At 38.0% G+C, this 19,425-nt stretch overlaps 1 protein-coding gene across 1 annotated transcript in view; it reads left to right on the top strand.

The window, feature by feature from the left end:
- The window catches only part of LOC101854319 (H(+)/Cl(-) exchange transporter 7), a 45,217-nt gene extending 36,643 nt beyond the window's left edge, over window positions 1-8,574 (top strand). Inside the window, exons 17-22 of the mRNA XM_005096543.3 lie at window positions 1,833-1,918; window positions 3,397-3,526; window positions 3,961-4,041; window positions 4,827-4,919; window positions 5,663-5,746; window positions 7,558-8,574. Of these exons, the coding sequence (XP_005096600.1) occupies window positions 1,833-1,918; window positions 3,397-3,526; window positions 3,961-4,041; window positions 4,827-4,919; window positions 5,663-5,746; window positions 7,558-7,734 (651 nt within the window). The 3' untranslated portion in view covers window positions 7,735-8,574. The remainder of the gene's footprint in view (window positions 1-1,832; window positions 1,919-3,396; window positions 3,527-3,960; window positions 4,042-4,826; window positions 4,920-5,662; window positions 5,747-7,557) is intronic.
- Window positions 8,575-19,425: the final 10,851 nt, after the last annotated feature.

The following is a 19,425-nucleotide window of genomic DNA, read 5'->3' as shown; positions in this document are numbered from 1 at the left end:
ACACACACACACACACACACACACACACACACACACACACACACACACATAACCTGTACATGCGCTCCATTTTCCTGTCTTATTAAAAAGTACATTTCGCCTATTGAGAACGTCGACTCGCACGAAAAACGATCTCCCGTATCGATTGGCAACGAAAAAGATAACACATGCGATACAAAATTCTTTGCGTCCGTTCCCGGGCTATCTGTTGCATGGTGAGTGGGCGCAGAGACCGACGGAAATACAACGTTAATAAGAGATTTGCGCACTATCTTTTCCCCCCGGATAGTGACGCCAAAAAATACATTGTATCCTTGGTCTCCGTGGTCTCTGAGCGCGCTTCCTCTTCGGGCTGCTGAGTTATAGGCCTATCCCGGTAGAAAGACAGAAGAGTTAGTTTTTTGGCCCTAAGATTTGGAACTCCCTACACCAGAACCTCAGAGAGACTACCCCCCCCCCCCGCCAAATCTAAGAAGTTTAAGCGATTATTGCTTAAGACTCGTTTTTAAGTCTTAGATGGAGTGAGTTAGCTGGTGCTGATGTGTTTTGTTTTCACTGCTGTCCTTACGTGAATGCAATTTAATGTATATTGATCAATGAATGGCTGAAGAAATTCTCCCTTATGTGATTGGTCTGCCTTTCTTATTTATATGTAATGGTGTGTGTGTATGTGTGTGTGTGTGTGTGTGTGTGTGTGTGTATGTGTGTGTGTGTGTGTTTTCTTTTGTGTGAGGTTTTTCTCCAAAAATTATTGTCATCAGTGTAAACCGCTCAGAACGTATAATTGGATGGCGTAGAGCGCTAAATAAATGGAATCTATTGATCTATTATTAGTTTTCCTAGTTGGGGAGTGGAACATGCGTCTCTTGTGCGCAGGGCGGAGGGTCTGTCATTGCGATTACCACAGATGCTAGTTTATTTTTTTCAACGTTACGAAAAATACCATAGCATAGCGAATTGATTGATGTTTATTTAAAGTTTGAATAAAAAAAAGTAAAGAGCAGAGCAGAACGATAATGAGATAATGTCCTGAAGGCTCGTCTAGCGTGATGTTAGCGGTTCATAGTATAGCAAGCACTGAGTTCATCACGGCTCCCGAGGTCAAGGTCGTGTTGGGCAGCGGGTGTCGGTCAGTCGCCCCGGCATGAGGTCACCGAAGGTCATGGTTGTACACGCGGGAAGGTCTAGTAGGCTAGTACGCGGCGTCAAAATGTCACAGTACCGGGTCTGCTGTGGAGCGGGTGGGGTTTTCGAGTCGGGGGGTGGGAGGGGGAATTTTAATCGAGTACATGTATCTATTTCAGTCTTTCTGCTGGGACGTATCTGTCTCGGCCCCGGTCGGCCCTGACAGACAGGGTCGGAAGCTCGTCTGCTAAATGATCTAAATTGTGTCGATGGGGTTGTAAAAACACCATTTTATAAACACATACATATTTTATCTATCTATCTATCTATCTATCTATCTATCTATCTATCTATCTATCTATCTATCTATCTATCTATCTATCTATCAGACTGACTGTCTTTCATACACTCAATTTATTTGTACTCATACAGGGGACACAGACACACACTCTCATACGTACACTTTCATACGCTCACATACATAGCTACGCTAGCATACTCCCATACATACTTGCACACACATGCATGAACACACACACACACACATACACATACACACACACACGCACGCACGCATACACACACGGCGCGCGCGCGCAATCGGTTCAGGAGGACGTAGACGTTCACAACCTATAATCGTTGTTTTTCCTGTTCCTGTAAAGTAAAGCAGTTTCTTTATTAAGTTTGTTTTGTCTTTCGTCATCCAGGGTATCTACGATCTCCACATTCACCTGCAGGGGGTGCCTCTGTTAGGCTGGGAGCCGCTACCTATGTCTGCCAATCTCAGTGCTAAGTGAGTTCTCTTTAGACATTTTTGACTTAATCTCTTTTGATTGCATACTTGTTCTTTTGATTCCTTTTACTCTTAGATTTGTTTAATCATATTCCCTTTGTAAAGTTAAAAAAAAAATGAATTCCATCTGTTTTGTAATTTGTAAGATTATTTGATTTTGTTTGTTTGTAAGATTGTTAAAATTTTGTTGCTTTTTCAAATAAAGTTTTTTGCTTCATGTCGTTTGTCAGTAAATGTATTTGAATGAATGATTCCCTTTGTATTGCTGTTAGTTTATTTTTGTCTTCATTTTCCGTACACGATTGATTGTGAAAACGGTGTTGTATGAGCCAAAAGACACACCCCCAAGAGTTTTTGAATTGACTGTATTCTGGATAGAAGGGTGGTGCAATCACTGTTTGTTTTTAGCTACCAAAGATTGATCCTCTGACATGTTTTATTGCTGTCTTTATGCTAGGCTGCTTTCGTAAAAATGTTTTGTATTTTGTTTGTTCTTGGAGAATTTCTTTATGAAATACCATTGATTATGTTGACTCGTGAGTCGGTCTTGTGGGTCCATATGTTTAACGTGTTGGTATGTCCAAAGTGCTATTTATATTTTCTCTCCATAATCTACATGACTATAAAGCATGAAGAAGTCAGGCGTTAATTCAAGTTTGGACTATCGTCCTTGAACACAATTGTCAAAAATATGAAAATACATTTAATTCTGTGAGTTTGAACATAATTTTACTTTTTTCTGGAGAAATATGATCGAGGTATTGATTTCAAGTCAAATCTGGCCAAACTTAGGATAGGGCCCAGTCGTGTATTATTAACTTTTCGCGAACATAGCAACGCCTGTGGCCTGTTAGATTTTGTTAATGTTGGTCATATATATTTATATACATACATATATCTCACGTCAAACGTACTGTTTTACATTTGCAAAATGTGTTTCTTTTTAAATGCAAGCCAGTTTGCCAATTTTGAATTCACATGCATTCTCTAATGAAATCAACAGGTCACATTATTAATGCAAGTGATAGTCATAGTTTGCCCGTAAGATTTACTTGTCAGTCCTGTTTTAGAGGGTGCTTAGCTAATTTGAATAGCATTAGTGTAAAAAAGTAATAGCTGATGAAGACTTTTGAAATACCCCTCTTGTGTACCATGATGCAGCTGTACACAGCTCTGTTCATGAATGAATTAGAATTTCAGTAGTGTTTTTTCAACACTTCTTTATAAGTGCTAACATTCTACCTCGACCAGTTGGATATGCATGTCAATTTCTATGTTTGTAACTCCCAGAATTCTCTGCGGTCCTTGTTTTGTAGTGGAATGCCCCCCGCCCTTTAATATTAGACTGTTCTTTCATTCATTCAGTCATTCATTCATTCAGTCATTCATTCATTCATTTGTTTGCTTGATCATTCATCATTTGTTTGATCATTCATCATTTGTTTGTTTGATCATTCATTCATTCATTCTTCAACCAGATCTGTAATGAGTCACCCAGTGACAGTGTTGCGAATGCATGAGTCTGTTGGCCGTATTGCTCGCATCTTGAAGGAAGAGTCACATAACGGTTTCCCTGTTGTGGACGAGTATGACCCTCACACTCCAAAGGTCAGTACAAATGACTGCTCTGTTTTTTTGTTTTTTTAAATATCAATCCAAAAATTTCTGCCCACTTAACATCACAACCTTCAAGTGAAAGAACCATCACAACCATAAGATGAAAAATAGAAAAAAAAACCCCCATCATAGCCATTAGGTGAAAGAACCACCCTCCCCTATCACAACAACTTTTAGGTGAAGAACCCCCCACCCCTCCCAAATCACAACCACCATAACCTTTAGGGGAAAACCCGCCCCTAATCACAACCATCATAACCTTTCAAAAGGAATCGCCCCGCCCCCCCACCCCACCCAACCCCTTTCCTCCCACTATCACACTCTTTAGGCAAAAAGATAATGACCTGAGAGTTTTGGATATGTGTTCTTTACTCTGTTTGTTTGGTTTTTTTCCTTTTAGAGTTGTGTTTTGATGTTATCCACAGATAGTTGATGGCTGTGAGACATTTGGGACATTCCGTGGGCTGGTGCTGCGTAGCCAGCTGCTGATGATGTTGAAGAAAAAGGTGAGACAAAGAAAAATTGAGTGATAACATGAACAACTATGAATGAGTGAAATATGCTCTTCAAATCGTTAAATCCATGACAGGTTTCAATTTATTGGAGATGAAACCAATCATGGAACATAAAAGAACATCAAAGAATCAAGTGGTTAAGTCATCTAATGAGAATGCCTCCCAATCGAGCCGCACAAGCATATATAACTCAAAAGGGCAGACTAAGCAAAACTTATGGCGTTAAAGAGGTCTTCAAGGAGAATAACGTATCTACCATAGAAGCCGGTCACCTAGCCCTTGACCAAAGATTACACCTTCCCTCGATGTCCAACGATACAAAGGAAGGATAAAATAAATTAAAGTAAAAGTAAAGACCAATTTGGTGTTCTTGAATGTAAGTTATTTCATGGAGTGTTTATAGATCTCCATCCACTTAGTTCAGTCCAATTAAAAATTGATGGTTCAAAGTGGAGGTCCAACTTCATACAGCGGAACCTGCTCAAATGGCTACCTGTCCAAGATAGTCACCTGTGAAAATGACCACTTCCCAATTCTTCCCTTGTGTTTTAAAAAAATCTTATGACACTGTCCAAAACGCCCTCCTGTGTAAGACAACACCTTTGTTCCTTGACAGTGGGTGTCTGTCTTGGACAATTTCAAGTACCTCTTATTCATTTGTTTCTCTGTTTAAAGTTTTTTCTACATAAAAAAATGAACAGGTTTACAAATTCACAAACAGATTCAGGTGTATTTGGTAAATATCCTTGGTCACATAAAATATGTCTCTTTTTCAGCTATTTCAGGAGAATCCTGATATTAATGAAATTATTGGTTCCTTGAAGATGGCACATTTCAACGACTGCTATCCGAGATACACGCCTATACAGGTATGCATACCACTTTTGTATAAGTCTAGCAAGACACGAAATAGAGGTGGGTGGTTGGTGGGTGCTCTGGTGTGGATAGCTTCTTCCTTCCTATTGAACATCTATCGTCCTTATCTCCCCTTCTTCTTTTTTATGTTTGTTACTCTCTTGCACTACCTCTGATCTTCTGGTGCTCCTATGACCTTATGCATTTGCGAGCGCCGTAAAACCTCTACTACAACTAAAACGAAATGGAGCTTGAATGTTAACATTGTGGTGACAGTGTCTTTGTTGTAAGTGAGAAATTTTCTTCTCTGCCAAGGTGCCAGACCATCAAATCACTGTAGTAGCTCAGATTAATGCTACTTTTCATAGTGAGTATGCACGGTTACTTGGTACTGCTGGTTTTGTCCTACTACATTCCTTTCCCTTCTTCTCTATTTATTCTATATGTCTGTCTTGCTTTTTTCATAGCACTAAATGATCATTGTGGGTTGTTGGCGGGTGTCCTAGTGTAGTTTGCTCCTTCTTTCCTGTCAAACATCTAACGTCCCTATCTTTCATCCTTCTTTTTTGTGTTTTTTACTCTCTTGTAACAGCTGTCATCTTCGTCACTTATGTGGCCTAATTGTGTTGCAAGAGCTGTAAAACTCTTACTAAACCAAAACTAAATGACTGTTATTGTGCTGATGTGCTACTGTTTACTGAAACTTCTATCACTGTAAGTATTTTCTGTATTGTTGTCTTTCTTTTTTCTTCACCAGCGCATCAGCCTCACCTCAGAGGAGCGCAACTACCACATGAACCTGGAGCCATTTATCAACCAGTCGCATTACGTTGTTCTAGAGGTGAGTGACCCCACACTTTTGTCTTTTATTTTTTTTGCAAGTGGTTGGAGGGCGTCACTGATAGGTCCTATTTTCTTTTCTTTTCTCTTCTTTGCTGTTTCATTCAGTCTGTCTGTTTTGTTCTTCCATGGCACTAAATGACCTTTTTTATGTTGATGAGCTTCTCTTCACTCAAATGATACACATGCCCCCCCCCCCCCCCCCTCCCCCACTTGTCACCTCTAAGGTCTTGGTGGTTTTATGCGCATTTGTGCCCTACTTCTCTGCAGTGTTTTTCTGGTATATGTATCGTTTCCCTGCTTTGTGAAATGCCTCATTGTTGTATTGATGTATTGTGTGGTGTTTGTATACCACAACTTGATTCCGACCAGTTATCAGCGTCTAATTTCTATCAACTTTCCTGATTTGGATAGTCATCATAGTAATTAATCATTTAGACCCAGACTGAAGCTGTCTTAGAAAATTAAAATATATCAAAATCTTTTTTACTGTTGACCTTGGTTTCACAATGCCAAATAAGTAGTCTGTGAAATATGTTTTGAGGCTTGAAACATTTTGCCTCTTTGTTTTTTGTTTTTTTTGGTTAGACTCCCGGTGGAATGAAGTGCTTGTAGAAATGAATGAGTGCCTTGTACATTTTCTCATTTGGTCTGTGTTGTTAAACTTTTTGCTTGGATTATTAAGATTTAAAAAATAATTGATCTTACATTGTTGACTTCTAATGTGTATTTTTTAACTACTAGAATCTATTTTAACTCTTTCCGGACGTATCGCCGATATATCAGTGTGAGTCCACACCCCTTGCGAACATGTCGCCGATATATCGTCTATGATGGGGTGGCCTCAGTTTTGTTTCGTTTTAACAAGATCCATTATTTATAAGTACTTTTTATTGTTATTGAAAATTTGAAAAGAATTTAGAAAACAAAAACATCTAGTTTCACTTTGTCAAAGCTTCAATCTGGAGAAAAACGAGTGAATTAGTTCTTGCAGTCTTGCATCAACAAAACGATGTAACTGGATTCAGTATAAATGTCATAACTCAAACAAAAATTGGAATATTGCATTCAAATAAAAAGCTACACTTTCAGAAATTTATGGAATCATCTCTTGGCCTGTATATGATAAGATAGCTATGCTGATTTTGCTTTCACATGTTTAGTGTGTGTAATTTTTTCCATAAAAATGTATTTTTCTCACCATCATCACCATTTCTAACCCTTTTAATGTATACTTATATTCAAAATTAATCCTTGTTTCATGTTGGAATATATTCTTTGTTCAATTTTCTTCAATTTGATATGTCATACGTTACGTTTTGAGTTATGGTTATTATGCTTATATAAAGTTATTTTGTACACCGCCTGTGTAGCCAAAACGAGTCACAAGTTAATTACGTCTAAACCCCAAAACAACTACGTTCGGAAAGAGTTGAAGACTTTTGTGTAAATAGTGCTTTAAGACCCCAGCTCAATTAAACTATAGGATAGTTACCTGTTTCAGGTAAATATTAACTTTACCTGTGGTTGTAGGGGGCACTTCTTTTCTTTATTATCATTGTCTAATTTTGTTTCAAGAGAAACATTGCTGTTGTCATGCTGACTCACCATGGTTACAACTCCACATCGAATGTAGGACTTAGATTGTGTTGATACAGCCCCAACACCATGTAAAAATGGAATGGCTGTAACCACCGCATTATTTTTGCAAATAGATGTGTAATTACTCAGGAGCCCTTTTTTTGTGTTGATAGCACTGTAAGATCGTAACTCAATGAAACTGTTAACTGTTGAAATGTTGTTTGCCCTCAGAGTGCGTCTTACACTAGCATCTTCAAAAAGTTCCGCTCTCTTGGTCTGCGCCACATGGTCGTCATCAACTTCCGCAACGAGGTCATCGGCATCGTGACGCGCAAAGACTTGGCTCGCTACACCACGGCGGTGAATGATGGAATTGTCACCATTGAGGAGAGAACTATAGTGCATTGAGACAGTGAGCTTTGTGTTATCTATTACAATGAAGAAACAACTTTAGATTTTTTAAAAATAGCTCAGGATGTTTTCATAACATTATGCTAATTTCCAATTTTGGAGATGGAACTTATTTCCCCTTTTCAAACTTCCATTTTTTAAAATTCAATGCTTTTATTTGTGTTTTTTTTTTAGCTTGAACTATTATTTTGTGCACAGATCAAGACTTTAATTCTCTGAGAGCTGCCAAAATACTCAACTCAACATTTTGTATTTACTGGTGACATATGTGTGTTTATTTGTTTGTGTTACTGTTTGTTTGCCTGCGAAAAGTTAATGGTCACCAGCCTGCGGATGTCTCAGAACTGTTTCCAATATGACTGGGGTTCTTGATAAAAATGTTCACTTATAAATTGGCATTTTTCAAATGTTATGTTTTTTATGGAATATCATATGAGCAATACATGTTTATATTGGCAGTCTTGATTATCAAGTTGTTGGGAGATGTATGTAAGTAAATCTACCTTGAATAACAACACTACTTAACAATCTTAGAGAAATTTCTGTGTGCATAGTTTATGTCCAGTGTTCTCTTTGCCCTTCATATGATTTTAGTTTTCTTCTGTGACAGAAAAATGTATGAGGGTTCCTTGAGATTTGGAGAAAAAAAAAATGCCCCAAATCTTTTATTCTTTTTGAGTTCATATCATTTACTGCTTTTGAATCAGAACTTGAGCTTGAAAGAGAACATTTAAAACTTATTGCACATGTCAGCAAACTCAGCATATGTGAGGCAGTGTGGTGAAATCAGGCGGTTGTCAAAATAATGAAAGTCAAGAACCTGGCATTTTTCCGCACCTTTCATGCACATTAAAGAACACATTTCTATGTGCATTTTATTGAAAAGCGTTGATTAAAAGCGTAAAGGATGTAAGTTTTTAGTTTTCACGGACTCTCAAGCTAAGAAAATAACTCAACTTTGGCGGCCATTTTCTTGCTAAGTTTACCTCTGAAACCAGGAGACCCCCACTTCCTTCAATCGCCAACATCTTGACTTGTATTCAAGATAAATGGATATTTATTTCATCAGAAGCAAGGCAAATGGACAGGCTTTAAGATGATACCAGTATCTCCATATGCCCCAAAATTGATGAGCACCTGATTCCACATGTTTAGTAGCTTTTTGGGGTTCCTTTTCAGATTTTTCTCATGGTTTTGTTAATGTCTTTTAGCAGTACATTGTAAATATCCAGATGTCTAGAGTACAAATCAAGATGATAAGGCAAATGACATTTAGTTATGGTCTCAATGAGACAGGGAAAGAGACAGATATTACATCAAGATGTTTGTCTGGCTCCAGCTGATCGAACTCTTGAAGTCTTGTACTCCACATTGTCAAGAACCCGGTGAGCCTAGGAATGTTTGAGCTACTCAGATTCTTATTTCAGTATTTGCCAGAAATGTCAGTACGATGCTGATTTTTTACATAGAAAATTCTTTTAAATACACAGTTGCGTTTCTTTATCCAGATTATTATTTTATCCAATTACATTGTAGGTTTGTCTATTTGCCAAATAATTTTTTTGTTTACACAGGAAGACCAGAAGACCAAAGATGTAGCTGTGAATGTGTAGCCGTTTGTTGATAGTGTCAGGTTTTATGTGAAATGATCAAATTTTTAAGGCTGACATAAGTTTTGACACATCAGTTTACACCACAAAAAAATGTTACTTTTTGTTTTGCCAGAAATGGCATGAGAAATGCTCACCAAAATTTCCAGGATGAGTCATTGTCATTAGTTTTCTTGGTCCCACAGATATTATTTATTTTTAAAACAATTTTTCGTGGCTGTAAATATGTGACTTTCAATCATTATTTATGTGGACATTCATGCATAACATGTTAATTTTTGCTATTTAAGTTTTTGTTTTGTAATGTTCTTTCTTAAGAATTTGTCCAAAGATTTGACGGATACTTAAAAGCGATGAATCAAACGCTTGTTTGGAGGGTGTTTCATCTGCCTTGGATAAAATAAAGAGGAGGAGAAAGAGCAAAGAGAAGTATATTGCTCCCAACTGGCAATTATGGACTAGGTTTAATCCTCTTCAAAGTGTTTTACTTTTCTGTCTATTGTGAACTGTGAATTCACTTTTTCTTTTTTACTACGCATTCGCCATTCAGGTGCACCATTGGCTCTTTCAGTAGTACGATGGAACAAAGTACAGGAACCAGGATTATACCTCCTGATAGTAAATCCTTTTTAGTATATGGTTCTTGGCCACTGATCAGACTTTTTATTTTTACCGTTCTATTAGTTTTGTCTTTTCAAAATTAGTCTCTAATGAGAGATGGTATTATAATTTGTAAGTCATTAGAACTCATTCTTGGACTTTTCTGGGTTAAAGTCATTCAGGGGCGAGAAATGTTGTTGAAAAACTCCTCCTCAGTGTATCCTGCCATTTTAGTTGGAGACTATTCTGCCTCTGTAAATGTGTGTGTTCTACTCACTCATAGACCCATAAAAATCATGCTACCAGTCAGACATTCCTCTATTGGAACGTTCACTTGTAAGCTTGAATTGTCAGCCACAGATAAACTTTTGGAATGTAGCCTCTTACAGAGCATTAGATTAAACAATAAGCGACCCATGCTTCAATCAGAACAAGTGTTAAGACTCGTACCTTGCTTATTGGAGATGGGCATTATTTCTTAGGTCATACCCCAATAATTTACTCATTTGATAATTTTTTTGTTTTTTGTTTTAACTTTTTTTCGTCTAGTTTTATGTGTGAAGCGGATTGGTCACATTGAGCTGGTGCCATGCAGAATTCTGTAGAAACCATTCATCTTCTCTTAATAAAATTAAGAACAGGGTTTCTATTTTCAATGCTTATGTGGTGTTACAGTTCGTTTTGAGTTTTGTTTCCCCTGAGCTTTAAAATTATTTGTTAGTAGCTTTATCTCAGGAATATCAATCTAACCTACATTATTTATGCACAAACTTAAAATATGGGTGACATATATCCCATCATGTGCATTATTTTATCGGTGATTTTGATGCTTTATTAGCTATTTTACTTGATGTCAAAGACACATACTGTGGCAGGAAGTAATTGTATTCATATGTTATCTATGTATGTGTATGAATACATACATTTGTATCTGCATATTCTCATATACGAATGAGTCATTTTTCATTGCTGTCCACCTAGATGTATGTGTGTTTACCCGTAGTTAGCATAAGAAAACATCAAACTAAATGTGTCTTTGTACTGTTTTGTCTTTTTGCTAGTGTGTTTTTTGCCTAGTCACGTTGACAAAGACATATGCCATTTTGTGACATTGGAACGAGATGCTGGACTGTTTTTTTTGTTCATAGCAAATGATTTCTTCAAATATCTTCAAAGGAAATTTAATGGCCGTAAGTTTTTTTTAGTTTTAAAAATAAAATGTTTGTTACAAAAAAAGAACTATCTTCAAATAACTTCTTGTGGATCGTGTTAATTTACTGGGTTGGTTGCTGATTGACACCATTCTGTTTTATTTGTTTTGATTACTGTTTATAACTTTTTTTGCTAGCATTTGCTGTTTTTGCAGACTACAGTATTCCCTTGCAACAACATGGATCATATTTCGTGGACTCAGTACATCAGGTTGTTTTTTTTTCTAGCCAAAAGTAGGCGAACCAGTTATAGCACTCTGTTCAGTACTACAAATGTTTTACTTTTGAAATATCATTGGTCTCTCATACTCCAAATGTAGAAAGTGTTTATAAAAGTGTGGGAGGGGTTTTTAAGAATACGGGGAGGATTTTAAGAGTTCGTTGCGGGTTTGGGAATCTAGCCGCGGACCTGATGTTTTGTCCTTGGGAAAGGCACTTTACACAAATTTTCCTCACTTCACCCAGGTGGGAATGTGTACCTGGCCAAAGACAGCGAAAGATCTTGTAGGTACGAGCGTAAATAGTGTTTTAGCGCCTATAAATGGCCGCTTGCACTGTATGCTTCCCAGGAAGTTGAGGTTGTTTCAGAATGCTCTCAGGTCTGCTGGGGTAATAGTATAGATTGTGAAGTGCATAGAGCTTGCTGTTGAGCGGGGATTTGTGCTGTACAAATGCATCTATTATTATTAGTTTAGTTTTAGTAGAGGTTTTACGGCGCTGGCAACTGAAAAAGGTCGTATGAGCGTCAAAGGGTGGATGTCAACAGAGAAGTCCTTACAGGGAATCAGACTTACTCTGCTCACCTCTCTAGCTTCAGCAGCACAAAGTCTGCTTCGACTATCAAGGCACCCCGGAAATAGCAAGTCACAAGAGAGTGACAAACATACTAAAGAAGTAGAGGAAATGACGATAGTAAGGATTAGGAAAGGAGCAGTTCCGTGTTGTAGTTCAGGCACAGTTATGAGCATGACTTTGTTAGATCAGCCCATTTACAATTCTACTGTGCACTAGAACGAGAAATGTCCCCCCTTTGGAAATGGCCTAAAGACACTTCAGTCAGTGTTACCGCCCCAGGGGGTCTATTATTATTATTATTATTATTATTATTATTATTATTATTATTATTATTATTATTTATAAAGGCCTGTAATAAATAAATACTTTGTTTCTACTTCAGATATTGTCCTGTCATGGGAGGTTTGGGAATGTCATCCCCGTAATGTTCGAGGGAATGTATTATTATTTATTATTGTCTTTATTAGCACTACTGACTTAAATCCTTTTTTTTTCCACTTTCCTTTGATGTGAAGGGTCTGTGTATTCCTGTAGTCTAAATAATGATGACAATAGTACTTTCAGTGTGATCCTAGTGTTTTTCATTGTTCAAAAGTTAAGCCAGGCTTATAATGTGGACAAGTTGAGGATTGGTGTGGGAGTAAGTAGTACCTTTTCTATTTACTCAGAATCTGGTTAGAAGTATATTTAGGGCTAATGAGTGTAAGTCAATTAATGTTAAAACCAGCGACGGTGGGAGCTTGGTAGTATTTTTTAGTCACTTCACACACGATGCCATTATAATAATAATAATAATAGATAGCATTTGTATAGCGCAAATCCCTGCTCACCAGCAAGCTCTGCGCTTCACAATCTATACTATTTCCCCAGCAGAGCATTCTGAAACAACCTCAACTTCCTGGGAAGCATACAATACAGTGCAAGCGGTCATTTATAGGCGCTAAAACACTAACAATACTAACATACTGACAAGATCATTCGCTGTCTATGGCCGGGTACCCATTCTCACCTGGGTGAAGTGAGGAAAATTAATGTAAAGTGCCTTTCCCAAGCACCCAAAGTCAGGCCCGTGGCTCGAACCCCCGAACCTGCAACCTCACGATTATGTGTCTGGTAGCCTAACCACTTGCTGCTTTCATTACTTTTTGTTCCCCTGTTCCGTACGGGTACTTTTTGTTGCTATCAGCTACTTTTATATATTCATGTATTTCATTCTATTTACTGTGCTTACAAAACAAATGGGTGTGCTTCTTTGACTACCCTTTGAATATTTTATCAGAATACTCGTTTGTTTTACTTTTTCATTGATTATCCATATGATTTATGACCTATGTAGTTGCGAGCACCGTAAAACTTGCCATCTTTGACTTAAATTATCCAAGTACACACACATTTAGTTTAGTTTTTGAATTATGCAAGCTGCTTCCCTGTTCGCAATTCATGTGTAGACATATTTTTAGAATATTTTCAGTCATTTTTCAGTGCTTGCTGCTGTAGTATGGTTCTGTAGTCTTCAATTCCATTAGTTTTGTCCTCAATTTTGTGTTCTTACCTCTATTTTTTGTCTGTTTTAGCTTCATTGGGCTTTTCCCACCTGTTTTTAAAAACTTTTTTCCTTTATTTTGGTGTTCATTTTCAATTTTGCTTGGGCTGTGGCTTGATCTCTGCAGGGTGTTTATTTATTTGCATAGTCAATTATGGTTTTTTTGTTCAAAAGTGTCAACATTACAATAGTAGTAAAATGTCAATAATTCATTAGTAGAGTGGTAGTCCTTCTTCTGAGAAGATTCTTTGTTTGAATCTCTCTAATGGATTGAGAATAAGGCCAGTTCCATTAAAGCTGTGCTCAACTTGCACAAAATGTTATTTATTAATGTATTCTCTTCTCAATCTTATATTCTTTATTTTGAAGAACTGATAGACTTTCTCTTCAGTTGCAGTTCTGGTTTCATAGTGGATGTCATTACCTCTTTTGTTCTGTTGCGGTATACTTCCCAGGAGCATGTATATTATGTCCATTATTGAATTGATATGTTTCACCTTGACACTGGCGGCCTGCTGTTTGATTTCTGAAATTTGCGTGTGTTAATGGAACATAATATGATTCTGCTTAAAATGAAGTGTATGATTATCAATGCTATTAGATGATCTAAGAGGCCGCCCCTCAGAATTTAACATCCATGTCTGAAAGGACTGAGCCAAACGGGTTCAGAGCCTTGAAAACTCCGAAAAGCAAGTTCAAGAACGCCCGGTCTGAGATTTGAACCAGGACCTCCGCTTCGTAGTCAAGCATGATGCCAACTGATCTAATGGAGCGCTCTATTTCGGTGTGAAGGCTGCGGAGACTATGTATGAGTAAAGTATCATAAGTCATTGTTTCTCTAATCAGTGTGTGTTGGCTAATGTGGTGCAGTTGTTTATTAACTCAGTAAATGCATAAACATTTAGTTTACACTTCGGTACACTTTGCACGTGAAGTTGAAACCATGCTAAGACTAGTCCTTCCTGAAATGTTCTTCCTCTCATCCCGGTGTCCCGATTTAGGAATAAGCGTCTCTCCCTCAGAATAGGCATTGTTGTGTCTTGATTAAATGTACTTTTTAAGGAAAAAAACCCAACAACACTCCAATGTGTTTAGTTTCCTAATATGTATCTGCTCATTACATTGTGCACATGTGGGATTGTGGGCGTGTATTTGTGTGGTGTATGTGTCCAATAATGCCAAAACGTTTTAGTTGGGAAAGGAGATTCTGGATAAATACATTGTATTCCTTGACGCTAATTGTAAACTCATGTTTTGAAGTGTGAGTGATTTTTTTCCTGATTTTTTTTACTCTTCTATGTTTACCAATCAAAGCTAGAGATAGCAGATGTTTTCAAAGTAAGAAAGTCTCATACTCATAAAATGGCAAATTCAGACAAAAGAGAGATCTTTCGAAAAGAATGTTATACACTTTTTGATTCATGATTTTGTTTGTATTCACTTGTAGTGAGACACGATTTTGTACTACTTCTCTGCGTTTCCTTAATTTGCTTGTGGTTGATTGGAAACGGTTTTTTTTTGTTGTTATTGCACCTAACGATAACTCGCCGTGTCCTATCTGTATTACCTCAGACCCACTGGATCAAGATGTTTATATGAGCTCATGACCGTCAACATTTCAAAAACATGGAAGTACTCAAAGGTCGGAGGTTGAGTGGTTTCGAAATAACAAAATGTCTACACATACACAAAATGGTGTCTATTAATCTGTTTGGAATCACCCCAGATCAAGAGCGTAGCGTGTTTTCACACACTGGTGAAACCATAATCCTGTGTAGTAGGTTCAGTCTAAGATTGTTCGGTGCCAGTCCACTCGACAGTCTGTCGCGACAATCCGTTCTTCTAGTAGCTCTAATGTAAGCCCCGCCTGATTGACCAGTTGACCACGGTCTACCTGTGCTGTGTCAAATGGACAAAAAGGCGGCGGTTACCTTATTTAACCCAACTTAAGATAACCCCAAGATTTAGCCTAACCTCTAGCCTTACCCCTGTTCCTACCCATATTCCTATCCCTATTCATATCTCCACTTCTGTTCTTACGCTTACAAATAGACCGTCAAGTGGGACATCAGAGTGATCGTGTGGTAGATCGTCGAGAAGAACAAAAACATCGCGGTACACCGCCAAGTAGATTGGCACTGATTGTTCGATGAGAGTTGCTACTTCTCTATTGGAAATTGGAAATATAATTTCCTCGTCAAAACAAAACAAAAAGCGAAAATGAAAATGATAAAACGTGGGAAGAAATATTTCATGAGTGACGAACTTGGTTTTAAAAGAAACAGGAGCGAAGAGAGTTTTAAATACTTTTGGAAATTTATTTTGAGAAAAGATACAGAACAGCACCAACTCGACATCGATGTTTTTGTCAATGGATAACGGAGGACGCTTTTTTCAGAAAGTGATATCTCATATAAGCAATCTTTGGTTCTATAACTAACTTTAAAAGCGACATACACCTGTATCCTATTTTTATCCTAGTTGATTCGTCAATGACTTTTTTTTCTGCTGTATTTCCTAAGTCATTAAGTGGAGCAACTGTGATGTCTATGATGCTTAATGTAAAAACATATTGATTTCCCCATCATAAAGACAATTTTTAGGCACTCTCAGCCTCTTGTTCCGCACGCGCGCGCGTGTGTATGTGTGTGTGTGTGTGTGTGTGTGTGTGTGTGTATGTATGTGTGTGTGTGTGTGTGTGTTTGTTTGTGTGTGCGTGCGTGCGTGTGTGTGTGTGTTTGTTTGTGTGTGCGTGCGTGCGTGTGTGTTTGTTTCATACATACATGTATAACGTAAACAAAAGGAACACAATGGAAAGGTCTTAGAAATTCTTACCTGTCATCCATATGAGTCGTTTACTTTTTGTTTCAGAATGAGTGCCAATTTGTCTCCATACGAGAAGCTAATGTTTCTATATCGTGTGCAGGTAACACATGTATAGTAAATACATGTATGTTGCCGTTTTTGAGGGCTTTCACGCAGCAACAGTGTCATTTTTGTTTGGTTGGTGGTTGGAGGACACTGTCGGAATTTCTTGCTTCTTCACTGTTTATTTCTTGTTCCTGCCTGTCTTTTTTTTTCCTACCCCCGAACAACTTTTGTTGTCTCGGTAATATGCTTCTCTCGTATCAAGCGCAAACTAATACATGTATACAGGGAAAGGCGGACCGTGGTGACTCGGGTATACTGTGTCGAACAATTAAGTACCATCGCAAAGTTATTGTTTGTGCATTTGTTTTAATGTGTGTTGTATATTTGCTGTATCTATGTGTGTGTCATGCGTGAGATTTATTTTTATATGGTAATCTGAAACATCGGTAACCTGATCGGCACCGAAAGGAGCAGGGCAGATGACGAAGTAAGGACAGAGGAAAGATGCCACCATTATGCCGAAGAGGTCACGGCGTATGGAGGGAATCATTCACTCGAGGGAGTTGTTATTCTATCACTGACACTAGCAGACTTTTTTTTTTATTTCCCATTTCCCACGGAGATAATTTCTGGAATTAAAGCGTAAGGTCTGAGCTGTTGAGAGAAATACACTTTTGCTCAGGATATCGAGAAGGATTTGGCAGATGCCAGAGCGTTTTGTTTGTTTGTTGTTGTCGTTGTTTGTTTTTTTAAAGGGTGGAGCAACTGTGATGTGGCTGATGGTAGGTGGAGTGTCCTGCCAGGGACTTTCCATTCTTTTTAACTTAAAAAAATTTATTTTTCCTTCTATGTGTCTTGTTTTTTTTATATCCAGAGTCAAATGGTCATGTTTTACTTTGTGTTCTGATTTAGTCAGACAGTTATATAATGTGTTTGGTTGATTGGCGTTTTCCTGAAAATGTAATTTGTGTATAAAGTTAGATCAGATAAAATTGTATCTTCTCCAAAAGCTCTTACGCAAACGCAGGTGTTCTTTTTGTTGTATTTTGACTAATTGCTATGTGTACGGACTTCTCCATTTAAGCATTTGCAGAGTCACTGCTGGAGAATATTGAGTGCTGGGTGTGTGAGTATAATTATAGGTGTCGGATGGCTTGCATACGAATTTCACCTTTATCATCACATCATTCATTTCCCCGTGACAATGTATATCAGGCTGTGATCGTTTTCTTGCTGCAATAATAAACGAATTGGATGGAGAACAAAAATACAAAACGAATGCGTTTCTTTCCTTTCTCACAATGATTTTGTAAAATGTATACATGTACTATGTATTTATTAGATGAGAGGTTTATCCTGAGTTCGATGAATGACTGTATGCCATTGTGTCATTATGTTTGAGCGGGTGATTGGATGTTGCAGTATACTCCCTTGTGCTTCTTGCAAGTGGACGCACATCGTAAATAAATTACTGTTATTCTAATCTGTTCTCTCTAGTGTTGGTCAGGTTCTTCTAATTTTGTCGGCTTCTGTGGTGTAACGGACAAACGCCTGGCCGTCTCATGCAGATGACGTGAGTCGATTTCCAAGATGGGAGAATTTTTCTTGATTATCTCGGCCTTTTTGCTGGAAAGTTGTATCTCTCTCTTCCCGGATTAGCCCTGACAGGCAGGATTTGAACCCGCCTCCTAGATGATCTAAATTGAATCGATGGAGGCGCAAAAACACATATATCTGAAACAAATATTATAAAATAGTCTACTTTGCTGTTAAGCAGATTTGTTATTATCTGAAAGTTGTCGTTGTAATGTCGACTCTCCTTGAGCTACAGCCCAGCGAACCTATTTGTCCCTGGTGAAATGTGGCCGTTGTCATGGTTACACACCACAAACTATAAACTTAACTGTTCTTACGGGTGGTTGGAGGGTGTCACTGGTAGATCCTACTTCTTTTCCTTCTGCGTTTTGTTTCCGTCTATCTGTCTTTCATACACTTTCTCGTGAGTGGTTGGCGAGTGCTCTTGTGTGGTTTGCTCCTTCTTTCCTGTCCAACCTATGGTCCTTATCTCTCCTGCTTTTTTGTGTTTGTTACTCGCTAGTAACACGTTTGACCGTCAGCACTTACATGACGTAATTGTGTTGCAAGTGCTGTAAAACGTTTACTAAAACAATACTCTTTCCGCGTATTGAATGGCTGTTATTGTGTTAATGTGGTTGTTTTCACCCCCCCCCCCCGAAAAAAGACAATATATCACCTAAAAAACCCCAAACAAACAAAAAAACACATGCTGAATGGGTGGTTGGCGGGTGCTCCGGTGTGGTTTGCTCCTTTTTTCCTATAAAAAATCTATCGTCTCTTTGTCCCCTGCTTTTTTTTGGGTGTTTGTTACTTTCTTATAACACCTAATCTTCGGCACTTATATGACCTTATTGTGTTGCTAGTGCCGTAAAACTCTTACTAAAACTAAAACACATGCACACAAAATTGTGTTCGCAGCAAGGACTAGTATAGTAGTCCTTGGTTCACAGATACTGTTGGAGGGTTGGAAGGAGCGACCTGCAGTTCATACTTCTTCACTTTTAGTTTTTTCGTTTCTGTCTCTCCCCACTCAGACCCGCTCTGTTCCAGCACAACGTAACCGTTTTCGTGTCAATCTGATCTACTGACCCTTTCTTTTTTAAACGAAACCTAGGTGAGACCTGTCTTTGTGATATTTACCATAGTAAATTCGTTTCAGCCATCTTTCATACACTCTTCCTAATTCCTAATTTACTCTAATCACCGGTCCTCCTACACAAACAACACGCCTCCTGTGTGATCAAGGTTGCCTCGATGGGCTGGTAAAAAACCTTCAATACAACCCCCCCCCCAAAAAAAAAACACACAAAAAAACCCCCAAAAATATATATAAATAAAAAAAATCTACATGGTCTTCATTGACGTCTGTAGTGTAACGGTTACGCCTTTCATTGTCATACTCAGAAGACCTGAGATCTATTTCATATTTCGGAAATTATTTAAGGTCGAAGCAGCCCGCCTCTTAAATGATCTAAATCGT

This window comes from Aplysia californica, unplaced genomic scaffold, assembly GCF_000002075.1.
Source record: "Aplysia californica isolate F4 #8 unplaced genomic scaffold, AplCal3.0 scaffold00131, whole genome shotgun sequence".
Classification (NCBI taxonomy): Eukaryota; Metazoa; Mollusca; class Gastropoda; order Aplysiida; family Aplysiidae; genus Aplysia; species Aplysia californica.
This window is presented reverse-complemented; position numbering and strand designations above follow the sequence as displayed.